Source organism: Anomaloglossus baeobatrachus, chromosome 2, assembly GCF_048569485.1.
Source record: "Anomaloglossus baeobatrachus isolate aAnoBae1 chromosome 2, aAnoBae1.hap1, whole genome shotgun sequence".
Classification (NCBI taxonomy): domain Eukaryota; kingdom Metazoa; phylum Chordata; class Amphibia; order Anura; family Aromobatidae; genus Anomaloglossus; species Anomaloglossus baeobatrachus.
This window is the reverse complement of record NC_134354.1, coordinates 651,408,241-651,426,452: the sequence shown is the minus strand read 5'-3', so window position 1 is coordinate 651,426,452 and position 18,212 is coordinate 651,408,241. Positions and strand designations below refer to the sequence as shown.

Sequence of the window (18,212 nt, the reverse complement as noted above, 5' to 3'; positions counted from 1 at the left end):
GTTCAAAAAATGCAGCATGTTCCGTGCGCTTTGGATGCAGCTCCCACTTTGTCTATGATGGGGCCTGCATCCCGAGCGCATGAAATCGGCATTTTTTCTGCAGAAACACGGCATCCATTATGCAGTGTTTCTGCAGCGATTTGAATCGCACATGAGCTGTCAAATCACTGCAGAATTTTCTGCAGTGACACGACGCAACATGCGCACATAGCCCTTTGGGAGTAGACAAGTACAAGGGAGCAAGATCAGGAAAAATAAACCATTAGTAGCGACAGATCCAGCACACAGGAATTTGGGTGAAACCTGCTACAGAGAGATTTGGAAGGGAAGTGAGTCCAGTGTTGACCAGATATGGGGGATCTTAGAGAGGAAAAGGATCTGTCCGTCTGTGGACACATGAAGATGGTAGCAGCTCCAGGTGAGGCCTTTATCTGGGATCACAGCCAGTAGTCTGGGTGCAGGGTTCATAGCGCAACACATTGAGCTTTGTGGCTCTGTACAAGGAAGAGGAGATTCACCTTCTGTTCAGCCTATTTACAGTACACAAGTAAAGTGCCGTTACCTGTTACTGTGATGAACATGCCTCTGTATTATGTAGAAGTGTCTTTGACATGCCATGCCTGCTATCCTCTATACCTGAGCTTATTGTCAAGTAGGAAAACTGTTTTTACCCTCTTGTCTGATGCCGGACAGTGCGTGGCACCCCCGAAGGTAAGGTGTCCACAGTAAGCAACAAACATTACACACACCAATGAACTACTTATTTCTGTAGTGTCGGGGTGAAGAAACAAAATACCTCGCCCATGGTTACCACCCAGTGGCACGTTACTTACTGACTTCAAACTCGTCTGTGGATGTATGGGACACAACTTGCATCTATAGATGTTAAGGTACTTAATAGTAATATCCCACATGAAGCTGGCCTCATGGCAGTTGATTACTATTTGATAGGGGTACTCCTGCCCCACACAGCATCTTTGTACATAACATGATGGAATTTGTTCTCAAACATAACTTATTTTAGTTTGATGGACAGTTTCACCACCAACTCAGAGGGAGGGCCATCTGGAGCCTCTGTGCCGCCACATATGCCAATCTCTTCCTGGGCTGGGGGGGAAGACATAATTGTTTTTAGTGAGGATGTGTGTTCATGGTGGAGTCACCAGATATTAAGCTGCGGACCCTACATCTACAACATCCTCATTCTTTGATCTGGGGATTCCAAATCGTCCAACAACTTTGTGGCGGACCTCAATATTAACACCTTGACTCAATATTTACACACATGATCAATCCCAAGACAATCAATTTCCATGGTATCAAGTTTGGGAGGGATGTTGGTGGGTGCCTTGTAACCGAAACCTCTCGTAAACCAACCGCTTCAAATGATCTCCTGCTTTCGCATAGCCATCATTCGGTTAGCATTAAGAAAGGAATTCTGAAGGGGCAATACCTTTGACTCAGAAGGAATTGCTCATCTTTTCCCAAATTCTTTACCCAAGCTCTTGATCCTGGAAACAGATTTACCCATTTACCCTCTATGAATACGAGATAAAGCAAGGGAAAAATCCAACACTGTTATCTAATTCTTATGATTAAAAATCAATTTTATTAGAAAAATTAAAACCCATTATAAAAATCATTGTTCGTAATTTGAACAATGCTTTTTATAATGTGTGTTTTTAGGCATTTCCCATGAGGCATGTGTGCTGGCCAATAATGTTGCATACACGTAATGACGCCCATTACTGGCGTATGCGCAGTAGTCATGGTGCGCACTCGGCGTTCCATTTCGCCTCCTTGTCTAAGGTTACCTAAAAATTGCCCCCATGCCGGAGCATGTGTGCAATGGGTGTGTAATGGACTCTGCGCTCCACCTCATGTCAATTCCTCAGTTTAGGGTTTTTCCGTACGCCGCACACCTAGACACATCATCTGTTACCCATCCTGACATCCACTAAGATAGTTCTGAGATGAGTTCTGATGGACTAAGGCAGCGCTGACACCTCCTAACCATGAGTGACATTTGAATGGGACTTTATCCTGAACTAAATACTTTACACTGACCTGATGTCTGACCTATGAACATGAATATTTGGAATTTTTTCTAATCACTGCTATGTTTTCAAAATAGTGCACTAAGGAGTTTTGCATTATTGGTTTGCACTTTAGCACCTTATTAACTGATTGAATTACCACCTGATAAGCACCTTATTCACTGGAAGCATCACCCCCTATAAGGACTATAACCCAATGCTGCTGCTTAGAAGTAGCAATTCAGAAAGCCCCCAATGTGCATCCTTATCAATTATTGACTGTTTACATATATCAGAGTGTTTGGCGTAACGTTTATATATCAGACTATGGGGTACTTCTCACATAGCGAGATCGCTGCTAAGTCACGGTTTTTGTGACGCACTAGTAACCTCATTAGCGATCTCACCCCTGTTGTGAAATCGCGGCTCGTTACACACAGTGCTGGTTGATTTTTTGGACGTTGCTCTCCCGCTGTGAAGCACACATCGCTGTGTTTGACAGCAAGAGAGCAACGATCTGAATGTGCAGGGAGCAGGGAGCCGGCTTCTGACAGCCTGCGGAAAGCTGTAACCAAGGTAAATATCGAGAAACCAAGCAAAGCCCTTTGCTTGGTTACCCGATATTTACCTTGGTTACTAGCGTACGCCGCTCTCAGGCTGCCAGTGCCGGCTCCCTGCTCCCTGCACACGTAGCCGGAGTACACATCGGGTAAATAAGCAAAGCGGTTTGCTTATTAACCCGATGTGTACTCTGGCTAGGAGTGCAGTGAGCCAGCGCTAAGCGGTGTGCACTGGTAACCAAGGTAAATATCGGGTAACCAAGCAAAGTGCTTTGCTTGGTTACCCGATATTTACCTTAGTTACCAAGCGCAGCATCCCTTCCACGCGTCGCTGGGGGCTGGTCACTGGTCGCTGGTGATATCTGCCTGATTGACAGCTCACCAGCGACCATGTAGCGACGCACCAGCGATCCCTGCCAGGTCAGATCGCTGGTGGGATCGCTGGAGCGTCGCTAAAGTGTGACCGGTACCTTATCTGTTTTTGATGCATTGTTTATGCACAGGGTTTATTTGGCACCAGATCTAGTGGATTGTATCTATCGTTTATCTAGTTTATCTATACTCGCTTTACTCCTGATGAACCTACCTAGGGAAAATGTGTTGAGTTATACAATATACTGGATAGGGACTGGTCATTATGATTTTCGATATCTCTCATCTGGACTCCTCATACCCTGTATTTAATTCAGTCTTTTTCTCAGTGTTTTTTTTCATTTGTTACGTACACATGCAGCACCCACGGGGCAGGGGGTTAACTTGTTACTCATCGCCGGGCGGTGATGTCGAGTCTCAGGATGTCACGGGTGGCCCTGCCCTGCTTTGTGGCTCCGAGGCGTACAATAAAAGGAATGGATGAGGGAGAGGATGAGGGTAGTAGTGGATGAGGGTGAGAAGGATTGTCTCGTGACGCCACCTGCGGTATGTGGCCAGGGAATTAGCCACCGCTGCTGTCGCTGTCCTCAGACTCGGATGGTTGTAGCAGCCGAGATGTTTCTGCTCCCCATAGGTGTGGCGGGCCCCGGGGAGGATGATGAGGGGAGTAGTAATGGCTGTTGGCGCCGAAGCGCGGGGTGATGGCAATCAAAAGGCTGAGTCAGTGGCTGCAGTTCCAGGTGTCTTTACTCACTGTTCCAGTGTGTCCCAGTGCTGTCCCAGAGTACTGGCCAATGCCGTGTTGGGCACCAGCCAATCCTGGTCAAGGTAGAGGTAGCCGCCGGTATTTTGAAAGTGTCATTTCTAAGAGATGCCCCTCCAGTAGTGAGGAGCCCAGGCTGAGTGTCCCACTCCAAGCCTTCAGGCCTTGTGAAAGCAAAAGAAGAAGAAAGATGGTGTCATGCTGCCAGAACTTAAGTCTTGACTAGACTGAAGCTTGTGTCCAGGTGGCTCCTACTTCTACCCCAAGTGGAATCCGCCCCGGTGGTTGTCCTAGTGACAGGGAAAGTCCCATGTCTCGTGATGGCTACCCCCCAGACTACCCTAGTCCAGCTCCCCAGTGGGAAGGCTCCTAAGCTGTATGAAAAGTGTAAATGTGGAAAACCGGTGATTAACCCCCTCCTTACCCGAGATGAATACTGCAGCTTAAATGAGCTGCAGTACCCTGTGGCGACTGAAGCCTCAGGGGTGCCACACACACACATACAAATGTTCTTGTTCTTCTTGTGTCTTTATTCGACATTGCAGTGATCCTGATTCCTGATGAATACTGTATCTCTTTTTCCTCTTCTGAAAGCTAATGAACCTATTTGTTTTCTGTATCTATATAAAGACCCACGTGGTAGCCACTGATACTTTGATTGACACTTACTTGTGTTGTCCCTGACTTTGACTGTATTTTGCAATTGGCCGACATTGTCTTCCTCCATTACTGGTAAAGGAATGAGCCATATCTGTGCCTGTCACCCACCCTCCACTGCCTATTAAGGTGTAACAGATTAGTGAGGTTAAGCTGTCACGGAGTGTGGGCGCAACTTGTGCTGTAATAGGGTACCAACCCCTACGATGAGGTAGGATACAGTGTGAGGGTATTATTAGGTTGAGTTGGGGAGTGATAGTATTTTAAATGTTTGGACTTTTTTATGAATTCAATAAAAGTAACGCTTCAATAGTGTAAATCTTGTGAGCCTCATCTGTTCACATTTGGGAACTGACTTGGAATGACTGACTCATCCTGCTTTCCGGGTGTCAAGAAAGCCTGAAGGAGCATTTGGACTGCATGTCTAGATCTTATTTATTTACTTATTACTCACATATATTTTAACTATATTGATTCCACAGCACTTTACAGATGTGATTATAATTCTCCCCAAATCTAAATTCCCTATCAGAATGTCTTTGGAGTATGGGAGGAAACTGGAGGAAACACGGGGAGAACCTACAAATGGGTCATTCCATGTCAAGTGGACCAGTGGTCCCCACTCGACCTTCTCCGATTTTGCTGAAAATTTATAAGGATGTACATGTATGTTTGAAAAGAGATTCTGTAACTTTTTAGGGCCAGATCTCAAATACATTGGGCACTGTTGACCTTTCACTGGAGATTGCACCAAGCCTGTGGCTTCAGCTAAGAGGATTTTGCAAACTTTGGCACATAGCCATTAGAGTTCTATACTGGCTATGATGCTGAAATTTGGCATACTAGCTCAACTTTTGCTGCTAAACACGATAAAATTATTACCGGCTATGACAAAACAATATTTCGGCCTCAATTTTGTGTCAAGGTAGCTTGTAAAACGCGTCGCTTAAAATTCATGCCTAACTTTGCCCATATATAACTCAAGACCAAAAACCAATAGTAACTGGTGCTTTGCCCTGTACACCAAACATCTACATGACTTTGCATTGCTTCAATATCACGGTCAAAGCATATGTATTTGTGGAAATATTCACACCCACATATGATGAAAAACTTAAAAAAACTAATTTTACCTATTTTTAGGTCAAATTTCTCAAAAAGGGTACCCCTAAAATATATTAATTCTGATATCATTATAAAGAGCACATTTTTCTCTACAAGGATCATTGTGGTGTTTTTTTGGAGTCTCTCAGTTTAAGAAAAGAAAAATGCCACTGAACATGGTGTTATTTATGCGCGTAATGCATTGATTTTGTGTCTATTATAATCAAAAACCTATAAACCTTTTTATTTATGAAAATTTATTGAGTATTGTTACATTTTAATGCATATATTATTTATTTTTTAGCGATGGAGAATGAAGTTGATGAAGAATCAGCCCATTGCTCTATCGGCCTTGCGAACAATTCGAAGTGCCACCTTAAGACATTCACCCATAGCAAGGATGAGTTGAAATTGTTTACAAGCTTTGGATTGGATGAACAGAAATTGCTGCGTCGACGAGTGGGACTAAATTTTGACGAACATTCACAAATCTGTTTACACCATGAAGCTTCATTCTTGACCAAATATGAGCATTTGCAAAAATCGTGTTGCAATCCTTTTGGGAAGAAAGGTCATAACACCAAAAAGAATTTGCGAGCTATCAATTTGTTAGCAGCTGACCAGTTGAACGAATTTACAAAGAATGATGTGAAGCCTGGCCAGAAGATGTGTGCATCATGTCGAAAAGAATTTGCTAACAGGAAAAAAATCAGCTGATCCAGTTTCCTCTGAATCAGATCCAGATGGAATGGAATGTTCTTCTAAAAGTCTAAATTCAAGCTTAACATCCATTGGCATCTCTCCTCTGAAATATCCACGGGTAAGCCAGCGGGATTCACTTGGATATGCAAGGAGAAACATAAGCCAGGTACAAAATGCATTTTCTAGCAAGATTGCTTCAATTGAAGGGCTTAAGCCGAAAGCATTGAGCAAACAAAAACAGCACAGTGCAAAATGTGTCTGGATTACAATCACCTTTTGGCAGATTTGAAGCAAAAGCTGCAGGTGTCCAGTCGGGCAGAAAAGGTCCAAATCTTGACATTGGCACCTAAAAGTTGGTCCATTAAGGCTATATCAGACGAATTCGGTGTCTCTGAACGAATGGTCAAACAAGCTCGAAAGCTTAAATGTGAACATGGGATCTTAGACTTACCTACAATCAAGTGTGGCAAGAAAGTTTCTGAGGAAGTGAAGAAAAAGGTGCAGGCATTTTTTGAGGATGATGAATTCAGTCGAATGTGCCCTGGTAAAAAAGACTACTATGTATCAGTGTGAATAGCAGGAGAAAAAAAGCAGATGCAAAAGCGACTATTACTGAGCAATATGAGGGAAATGTTTGTTGCCTATCGGGATCGGAATGGCCCTGAAATTGGATTTTCCAAGTTTTGTGAGCTTCGGCCAAAGTGGTGTATAACCGTTAGATCTGCTGGAACACATTCCGTTTGTGTGTGTACCATTCACCAAAATGTCAAACTAATGCTTGCAGCATGCCCAATCAATGATGACTACAAAGAGCTCATATGCAAAATGGTCTTTGGAATTGAATCCAAGGACTGTATGCTTGGCCGTTGTGATAAATGCCCGGGTCCTGCAGTTTTAAAAGAATTTCTAGTCAATGTGTTTGTCAACAGTGACTCTAAAGATATTATTGAGTTCAAACAATTGAGTCACACTGATCGAGACACGCTTGATACCAAACAACTGACTATAGAAGATTTCATTGAAGAATTGGTTTTGAAAATTTCTAAACTTTGTAGCCATCACTACATCGCCAAGCATCAAAATTGCTATCTGTAATTGTTGAAGAAAAATCTGAGACCTGGAGAGCTTGTGATCCTTATGGACTTTGCTGAAAATTACTCATTTATTGTTCAAGATGCCATTCAAGGTTTCCACTGGGAAAATAGTCAAGCTACAGTACACCCATTTGTACTTTACTTCAAGGAGTTAAATGGTGAAGCTGCGCAGAACATGAGCTTTTGCATAATCAGTGATTGCTCACGACATGACACAGTTGCAGTCTACACTTTCTTAACAGTAATTGTGGAGTATCTCAAGACTCTCATTTATGGGATTTGTCATATCCACTACTTCAACGATGGATCTGCAGCCCAGTACAAAAATTTCAAAAATTTTTTCAACTTGTGCCACCACAATGCTGATTTCAATATCAGCGCTGAATGGAATTTTTTTGGTACCAGTCATGGAAAGTCGCCCTGTGATGAGATTGGAGGGACAGCAAAGAGGTTGGCAGCTCGTGCCAGTCTTCAACGCCCAACTGAAAACCAAATACTGACCCCGGTGGATTTATTTAACTTTTGCAACGAGCAACTGCATGGAATCAAGTTGTTTTTTTTTGTTCCAAAAGAAAAAATTGACGAAATAGGGGTAGTTCAAGAGGAACGGTTCAAAGATGGACATACAATTGCTGTAACAAGAGAAAATCACCAGTTTGTGCCAATTGATGACAAAAAGATTCGCATTTCAAGGGTGTCAAATGACCCATCATCTTTCATTGCCCATGAAGATAGATCTGTCAGATCAGAAATGCCTTTTGTGCCAATTGCAAACCTCCAGCCAGGGCAATACATTGCCTGCATTTACGATAGGAACTGGTGGATTGGAAATATTTCTGAAATTTCAGTCGACGACCATGATGCATTAATACATTTTTATGCATCCTCATGGACCAGCTAGCTTCTTTCACTGGCCTGTGAGAAATGATACATGCTGGATTCCCGAGCAGTCAATCATTGCAAGAATTCCAGAACCAGCTGCAACAGCAATGGGACGACAATACAGCTTCTCTGAACCCATTATGTTGCAAATTCAGCAACAATTCCAGACCACTTTGACTGAACATTATGGCTTGGGAACTAACAAAAGATACCCAATATTAGGCTTGGGATCCTAGGCAAAGACACCCACCCTCAGGCTTCGGAACCTGCGATAAAGAGACCGCCCGCGGCTGGCCTTGCACGCCTACCGGCCATGGCTCCTAGGCGATGGGGCTGCCAATTCTCGAAAGACCGCATTATTACAATTCTTAATAGGATTATAATACCAATTCTTAGGGAATTGGTTGTGGTATAACCACCATGGACCAACGCAAGGGTTTGAATAGTGCAATTACCATTCATTGCGTATTAATAAATAACACCATATTCAGTGGCATTTTTCTTTTCTTAAACTGAGAGACTCAAAAAAAACAAAACACAATGATTCTTGTAGAGAAAAATGTGCTCTTTATTTATTTATTTATTTATTTTTTCAGAATTAATATATTTTAGGGGTACCCTTTTTGAGAAATTTTACCTAAAAATAGGTAAAATTCGTTTTTAAGTTTCTCATCATATGTGGGTGTGAATATTTCCACAAATACATATGCTTTGACCGTGATATTGAAGCAATGCAAAGTCATGTAGATGTTTGGTGTACAGGGCAAAGCACCAGTTACTATTGGTTTTTGGTCTTGAGTTATATATGGGCAAAGTTAGGCATAAATTTTATGCAAGGCGTTTTACAAGCTACTTTGACACAAAATTGTGGCCAAAATATTGTTTTGCCATAGCCGGTAATAATTGTATCGTGTTTAGCAGCAAAAGTTGAGCTAGTATGCCAAATTTCAGCATCATAGTCAGTATAGAACTCTAATGGCTATGTGCCAAAGTTTGCAAAATCCTCTTAGCTGAAGCCGCAAGCTTGGTGGAACCTCCAGTGAAAGGTCAACAGTGCCCAATGTATTTGAGATCTGGCCCTAAAAATTTACAGAACAGCTTTTCAAACATACATGTACATCCTTATAAATTTTCAGCAAAATCGGAGAAGGTCGAGTGTTGACGATTTTTAAAACTGGTCCACTTGATGTGGAATGACCCAAATTCCTTGCTGATGTTGTCCTTAGTGGGATTTGAACCCAGGACCCCAGTGCTCTTTGTTGCCCATGGATGTCACAGCCCAGAAGACACAATTTATATGTTAAGAGCCTGTGTTTGAGCAGTGGCTTCTCAAACTGAGCTCTCAATCAGTGTTTGCAGATTTAGGCTATGTGCTCACGGTGCTTTTTTTTTCAGCACAAAAAAAGCATGTCTTGGCAGCAAAGAGCTGCTGAAAAAATGTGCTTTTTTGCATTCTTTTTTTACATGCTTTATTTCATGCTTTATTTGTCATGGCGACCTCGGGGGTTCAGGCACTGTACCGCTGCTCTTACTGCCGGGTTTCCAGCTGATGTTACAGAGGCAGAAATTTAGATTAGGACCCAGTTGAGAGTTATACCTTGGCGTGGTAACTGGGCTGGAGTAAACTTGGCCAATTTTATTTGCAAAATAACTAATTTTTTTTTTTTTCCTTCAAAATTTTGATGTTTTCTTTGCAGTAATGCATTTTTACATTCCAGTGTTCACCATATACATCTGTTTTTTTTCCCTTCCCTCCACTTGAGTGCAACTGCACTTTTTGATAATGTATGCTATGTTCAGTTTGCACCAGTTCAGACTATGAGATTAGGAAGTGCCGGCAATTCTTGTATTTTATGATGTTCTAGCTGGGACCCAGCTCTCTCTGCTCCCGGCAATTTAACCCCCTGAATAATGCGATCAGTGCGATTGCAGCTGTCAGAAGGGAGGGAGAGGGATCGCTTACCTATCCCCGGCAATCTGGTCCCTGGAAAGTGATCACGGGGGCCCAATCACTGCCATAGTAACCCTGAGTCATCAACATGATGACCCAGGCTTACTGAGGTATGGATAGCCTTACAGACCATGGCATCTACGTCACCAGACTTCCCTCCAGCAAAGTCCCACGGTAAAGACTGCGATGCCTAGGTATAAGGAAACCCGGTGACGTCACAAGGTGAATCCCGTTCATGCCAGTGGATCTGCAGGAGACCCACAATTCACCTTGTGACGTCACTCAGGTTACCAGCTGGGACCGTCACTAACCTGAAGTATTTTTCCATTGTTTATGTTTATTTACTTTAACTTACAGATTAGTGATAGGGGGTGTCATAGACGCCTACCATAACTAATCTGCTGCTTAGTGACAGCTGTGGGCTGTTATTCACCTCTTTTATATCACCCCGATTTGCTACCGCACCAGGGCAATCAGGAAGAGCTGGGTAAAGTGCTGGGCTTGTCACATCTAATGGATGCGACAATCCCAGGCAGCTGCAGGTTGCTACGCTTAGCCGGGGGAGGGGGGGTCCCAATAACCATGGGACTCCCAAGGCTGAGAATAGCAGCCCCCAGCTGTCGAGCTTTATCATGACGGGGTATCAAAATTAGGGGGGACCACACACTTTTTTTTTATTTAAATTATTTATTTAAATAATAATAATAATAATAATAATAATAAAAATCTCATGTGTTTCCTCTTATTGTGGTACACAGCCAAGATAAGCGCATGGCCGGGGACTGCAGCTGATTATTTGATATTGCTATATTCTATGTGGGGGTTGTACAAAATATACAACTGCTGTCTCATCCCTATTTGAGTTGTTTTATATACTTTCAGATGGGAAATACCAAGGCCAGGTATCCATCCACAGACAGCTGTTTCGGGGTATTTCCCCTCATCAGTGTGGAGTAGGATTCTGGCTAGCTGGCAGCAATGCCTAGTTGACCAGCAAGACAAAACAGTCACTGATCTCGGGGAGACCAGCCAGAGAAAACACTGCCGGCAGCCATCAAAGGCGCTCAACACAGTGAAATCTTAGGTGCATTGCCCCCTGGGAAGTATTGAAATCAAAAAAGGTCCATGGAGCCTCTGTTAGGAGTCTTGACACAGAAAATAGCCTAGGCATTGCTCCCACTTAGCCAGAATCCTACTCCACACTGATGAGGGGCAATACTCCGAAACAGCTGTCTGTGGATGGATACCTGGCCTTGGTATTTCCCTTGTCATATCTTTAAACTTGTCAAAGAGTTGGATATTGACTAAAAGGGCCACTTAATATGGTGGTCTCCTAAAAAGAGCCACTCCTTGCTAGGTCCTTCCCGGAGGGATATCTGGATATTTTTCTGTCGAGACTCCTAACGGAGGCTCCACGGACCTTTTTTTGATTTGCCTATTGCGTGAAGCAGGTTCTCTTTTTGGACTCCTCCCCTACTAGTGTGATTTATCTTATTTTTCCTCCTTATATTGTGACCTATGTACTGTAATGTGATATATGTGATTTTTTTTTTTTTTTTTTAGAAGATTCAATAAATGTTTATATTTTAGTGGATGCTGTGTACTCCATTTGTTTCTTTTGTTTAATATAATCAAAAGGTGTAAACTCTCTGTACACTTTGAAAACTTTTTCAAGACCTTGGCTAGCAATCATCCAATAAAAATATTTGCTGTTTGCTTCAGTGGATACACATTTTCCCTGAAGGCCACATACATCCATGGCTTGTAGCGGTATGTTCACATACAGCAGATTTACTTTAGACATTTCTTCTTCTGAAAAACCATTCTATACATTTGCCTGTGGTTGTCTTGTGCCTCCGTTTCTGCAAGCTCCATTCACGTGAATAGGCCATTCCCAGAAAGTACTGCTGCATCTCTGCCATGTATAAATGTATACTTAGGCCACTCTTCTCGGCAGTACAGTATTTGGGGCCATATTATTTGTAAATATTTGTCAAAATCAGGAATGAACCCTACAGACGGAAATGTATACTGGAAAGTTCTGCATCTCTTCTCTTTTGGAATCCCTCCTGGTTTTACCTACAGATGCTTCATGCGCCTTTTTCCTATTTCTCTATTGCAGAGTGAGTACCAGGAAAACCCTCAGCTTCTAGCAGAATTGATCCGGGCACTTCTACAAAAGGAGAAGCAGATCCTTTTAGAATCCCAGGACGCACAGGTAGGTTCTATTTCATTTGTGGGAATCCCCCCCCCCCCCTCCCCAAAAAAAAAATTCTATTCACTTCAGTTTTGTGCATGCGTCTACTTAAATATATATTGGCTATACATCTTTTTAATATGAGAGTACCTTCAGTTTTGTTATACACCGCTGTCTTATAGTATATTACTCTTCTCTGTTAAATCAGGAAAAACATATTTTTTTTAACTGGAAGAGTTACAAAAATACTTCTGTAATGTGGACATTACTGTCACATGCTTGTTATGGCGCCCCCTGGTGTTCTCTTGATTGACTCTCAGAATCTACACCCAATGAGACCGCCTCTATGTTGAAAATCGTGCACTGTAGTCAGTGAAGAGACAATCAAAATTCCTATTCATTGTTATGAAAATTTGGACCATCTCCCAAGTGATGTGTGTATGGGCCCCATTTTAAAGATGGATGGAAGATGCACATCTAATCTACATTGCTAGTGTGTTCTATGGATATGGTATAAATGTTCAAGCTGGAAATAAGGGCAACCTGTCATCATGATACCCAAACCACATGCAGCATGAAAAAGACATTGACTGTGCTATTGCAGCTAGCTAATTTTTACTCTGAAACGCTGTGACGTTCCTAAGAAAACATTCTTCAAAAACATGGCCGGGTACCATATGTCTCAGCCTCTCCCCACCCCTGACAGGTCTCTTCCTCATGAGCATACCGTGTTTCTCCGAAAAAAAGACAGGGCCTTATGTTATTTTTTGTTTTGAAAGATGGGGTAGGGTTTATTTTTAGTGATGTCTTATTTTTATTTTATTTTTATTTTTTCCTGAACAGCAATCCACATTAATTCTTAAAAAAAAAATCAACATTAATTGAAATAAAGTCATATCACATTCTGTAACATCAACATAATGCAAAGCCCTGTGTGTAACTGTGTCATAGAGTCCCACGGCTTTCAGTATCATCTCTACGCTGATTATACTCAGATCTACCTCTCTGGACCTGACATCACCTCCCTACTAACCAAAATCCCACAATGTCTGTCTGCTATTTCATCCTTTTTCGCTGCTCGATCCCTAAAACTGAACATGGACAAAACAGAATTCATTGTCTTTCCTACTCCTCACTCACCCCCCCCACCTGACATATCCGTCAATGTCAATGGCTGCTCACTTTTCCCAGTGTCACGTGCTTGCTGCCTGGGAGTAATCCTAGACTCTGATCTCTCTTTCAAGACACACATCCAAGCCCTTTTCACCTCCTGCCGCCTCCAACTCAAAAACATTTCCCGGATCCATACATTCCTTTCCCAAGAAGCTGCAAAAACCCTAGTACATGCCCTTATTATCTCCCGCCTAGATTATTGCAACCTCCTGCTCTGTGGCCTCCTTTCTAACAGTCTCACACCCCTACAATCTATTCTAAACTATGTTGCCCGGCTCATCCACCTGTCCCCCCGCTACTCCCCGACCTCTCCTCTCTGCCAAACCCTTCACTGGCTTCCCATTGCCCAACGACTCCAGTTCAAAACACTAACCATGACATACAAAGCCATCCACAACCTATCTCCTCCCTACATCTCTGACCTAGTCTCCCAGTACTTACCTGTACATAACCTTTGATTCTCACAAGACCTCCTTCTCTACTCCCCTCTCATCTCCTCTTCCCACCATCGCATCCAAGATTTCTCCCGTGCCTCCACCATACTCTGGAATGCTCTGCCTCAACACATCAGACTCTCGCCTACCTTGACAAGCTTCAAAAGGAACCTGAAGACCCACCTCTTCCGACAAGCCTACAACCTGCCGTAACCCTCAGTCTGATACAGCGCCGCACAATCAACTCTACCCTAACCTACTGTATCCTCACCTATCCCTTGTAGACTGTGAGCCCTCGCGGGCAGGGACCTCTCTCCTCCTGTATCAGTCTGTGCCTTGTATTGTTTATGATTATTGTACTTGTCCCTATTATGTACACCCCTTTCACATGTAAAACGCCATGGAATTGATGGCGCTATAATAATAAATAATAATAATAGTCTGTCTGTCTTATCTATCCTATCTATGTAATCTATCAATTAGAGGATGTTGGATAGTAGATGAATATCTATCTACACACACACTGACTGCACATAAATACCAGCCTGTGTCCTCTTCAGCTTTAGACTCCTGCAATTTAAGGTCCAGTCACACTAAGCAACTTACCAGCGATCCCAACAACGATAGGGATCGCTGGTAAGTTGCTAGGAGGTTGCTGGTGAGATGTCACACTGCAACGCTCCAGCGATCCCACCAGCAACCTGACCTGGCAGGGATCGCTGGAGCGTGGCTACACAAGTTGCTGGTGAGCTCACCAGCAACCAGTGACAAGCCCCCAGCGCCGCGTGGAAGCTGCTGCGCTTGGTAACTAAGGTAAATATCGGGTAACCAACCCGATATTTACCTTGGTTACCACCGCACGGAGCTACACGTGCAGAGAGCAGGGAGCAGCGCACACTGAGCGCTGGCTCCCTGCTCTCGTAGTTACAGCACACATCAGGTTAATTACACGATGTGTGCTGCAGCTAAATGTGCACAGAGCAGGGAGCAGCGCACAATGCTTAGCGCTGGCTCCCTGCTCTCCTAGTTACAGCACACATCGGGTTAATTAACCCGATGTGTCCTGCAGCTACATGTGCACACAGCAGGAGCCGGCAGCACAGGCAGTGAGAGCGGCGGAGGCTGGTATCAAAGGTAAATATCGGGTAACCAAGGACAGGGCTTCTTGGTTACCCGATGTTTACTGTGGTTACCAGCCTCCGCAGAAGCCGGCTCCTGCTGCCTGCACATTTAGTTGTTGCTGTCTCGCTGTCACACACAGCGATCTGTGCTTCACAGCGGGACAGCAACAACTAAAAAATGGCCCAGGACATTCAGCAACAACCAACGACCTCACAGCAGGGGCCAGGTTGTTGCTGGATGTCACACACAGCAACATCGCTAGCAACGTCACAAAAGTTGTTCGTTAGCAGCGATGTTGCTAGCGATGTTGCTTAGTGTGACGGGGCCTTTAGAGACCTTTGGTCATATGACATGATGACACAAAGGTCCTTAAGCAGTCTTAGGGCATACTCACACGAGCGTGAAAAACGGAGGAGTGCAATGTGAGAAAATCTCTCATTGCACAATGACCAATGTTAGTTAATGAGGGAGAGCAGTTGGTCAGCTTTTCTCACATCCAAAACCTGGATGCGAGAAAAGTCGGAAAAACGCTGCGATTTCAATCCGGAAAACGGCAGAGACTCGCTGATACAAGTCAATGGGTAGGAGAAAAAACGGACATCACACGGACGGCACACGGACCATCCTAGTGACATCTGTTTTTAAGGATACATTCTTATCATGTAGCACAGAACACTGTAAATGACTATTTGCTGCTGAGCTAAAAACGGATTGCACATGGACAGCACACTGAGAGCACACTGATGACAAGTGAGAAACAATTGTCCTACTCTCCTGGACGAGAATAGGATTGTTTTTTCATACATTCGTGTGAGTCCAGAATTATCAGGATATTAATGCTGAGGCCCCTAGGAGAATGGGGTTCCTGTGAAATTGCCCAGTTTGCTCTCCCTTCTCCCTAATGCCAATCCAGCATATCAGTCTGTCTCCTGTTCAGTTCCTTTAGACTCCTGCAATTAAGAGACCTTTGGTCACATGGTTGTGAAGTCATCAGAGGTCCTTAAACGATCGGAATACAAATGTTGGGGTTCCTAAGGCAGTGGGAGCCCCTAGAAATGGTGCAGTTTAACTCTCCCTAACGCCGTCCTTGATTATAAGTAGGGTTTATTTTTGGAGTAGGGCTTGTATTTCAACCATACACCAAAAATTCTGTAAAATCATGCCAGGGCTTATTTTCGGGGTAGGCCTTATCTTCAGGGAAACACGATACATAGGGAGAGACGACCTGATAGTCATTGGGACCTGGGTGAAGAGAAGCCACCAGGTAGTGGCCTCGGACAAGTTGTTCAGGCAGCATGGATGTGATGTCAGGTTCCCATAATGTATTTAATACGTGTTCTATATTTGTTTGTGGAGTGCTGGTCACTTGGCATATGCTGGGCTTATGAGTGCGTATGGGGATTGTTGGCGTATGTGCCAGGAGCTTTCCTGTAAACACAGTATGATCGCCGTCAAACTCACCAATGTAAAACTATATTTGTTGTATTGCATTGTAGTCTGTCACTGTATAGCCAAAGACAATATCCCCCGAATGCTTGGTGATAGATTTGGTTTTATAAAACCTTAAGAAAAGAAACAATTGTTTAATTCTGTATACCCCAGCAGTGTGTTGGCATGGCATATAATGAATGTAAAATCTAACTACATGTTTCACTTCTGATTTATTATGTATAAAATTGATGGAAGTGTAGGAAGTAATGATGAGCGAGCTTCGAAATACTCAGATTCGTGATACTCGTTACGAATACTGTCTAATACTTGCGTATTTGTTCTGAATAGCATGTGCGATGCAAGTCAATGGGGAAAAACTCGCTAAGTAATGATTAACTCAAATAATGTACTATTCACTACTCACATGAATAGTGCGGAATTCAGGTTACTCGGTACTTTGTGAGTTTTTCCCCATTGACTTGCATTGCACATGCTTTTCGGAATGAATACACTAGTATTACACAGTACTCGTTATGAGTATCGCGAATCTGAGGATTTCGAAAGTTGCTCATCATTAGTAGGATGTGAAAAATAATGAAGGACATATATCTGATCACTTTATATCTCTGTAGGCACAGTGTGGACCACAAGTGCAATTACCAATGGAGACAGCGCAGCAGAGCAAAATAGAGCAGCGTGTGAACGAAGCAAAAGAGCGGGTTATGGTAAGAGGATGGCATATATAATCTCTATATGGGGGTATAGGAGGCACCCAGGTATACAGAAAAGAAAACAGGAACAAAATATTCCAAAATAATTAAGAACTAATGAGTGGAAATAGGGCAGGTAACATTTAGACTGGGTGCACAAGTTTGGTATTGTGGTGCAGAAAAAGTGTGCTGTAAATACTCGAATTCTGGCAGGAAAAAACGCTGCATTAAATACACACATTTTTCTCCCTTTTTTTTCCCCTATTCATTTGAACGGGTGAAAAACGCTGCAGAAAAACACTGAAAGAATTGACACGCTGCAGATATAAAGAAAAGGCTTTGATGGATCAAATCCGCAAATAAGCAGCGTGTGCATGAGATTTCAGAAATAGCATTTACTTTGATGCTGTATTGTTTCCCGCAGTAAAAACGCACAGAAAAAAAACTGGCAAAGAATGCAACATGTGAACAAACGCTAAGTGACTTTATAACAGTCAGATTTGCATTTCAAATTACAATACATGAATATAGGTTTAAAAAGGAAGTGTAAGGGATACTTTGCACGCTGCGACATCGCTAGCCAATGCTAGCGATGCCGAGTGCGATAGTACCTGCCCTCGTCGCACATGCGAGATCTTGTGATAGCTGCCATAGCGAACATTATCGCTATGGCAGCTTCACCCTGCGACGTCGCTCTGGCCGGCGACCCTCCTCCTTCCTAAGGGGGCGGGTCGTGCGGCGTCACAGCGACGTCACATGGCAGGCGGCCAATATAAGCGGAGGGGCGGAGATGAGCGGGACGTAACCATCCCGCCCACCTCCTTCCTTCCACATAGCCGGTGAATGCAGGTAAGGAGATGTTCCTCGCTCCTGCGGCTTCACACACAGCGATGTGTGCTGCCGCAGGAACGAGGAACAACATCGTATCTCCTATTGGTGCGACATTATGGAAATGTCCGACGCTACACAGATCACTGATTTACGACGCCTTTGCGATCATTTATCGGTGCATCTAGGCTTTACA

General features: G+C 43.4%; 1 protein-coding gene across 2 annotated transcripts in view; it reads left to right on the top strand.

The window, feature by feature from the left end:
• Window positions 1–18,212, top strand: part of STAT2 (signal transducer and activator of transcription 2) — a 180,978-nt gene that overhangs the window by 36,782 nt on the left and 125,984 nt on the right. For both annotated transcript variants that reach the window (XM_075337007.1, XM_075337005.1), the window contains exons 4-5: window positions 12,244–12,339; window positions 17,111–17,203. In XM_075337007.1, the coding sequence (XP_075193122.1) occupies window positions 12,244–12,339; window positions 17,111–17,203 (189 nt within the window). The remainder of the gene's footprint in view (window positions 1–12,243; window positions 12,340–17,110; window positions 17,204–18,212) is intronic.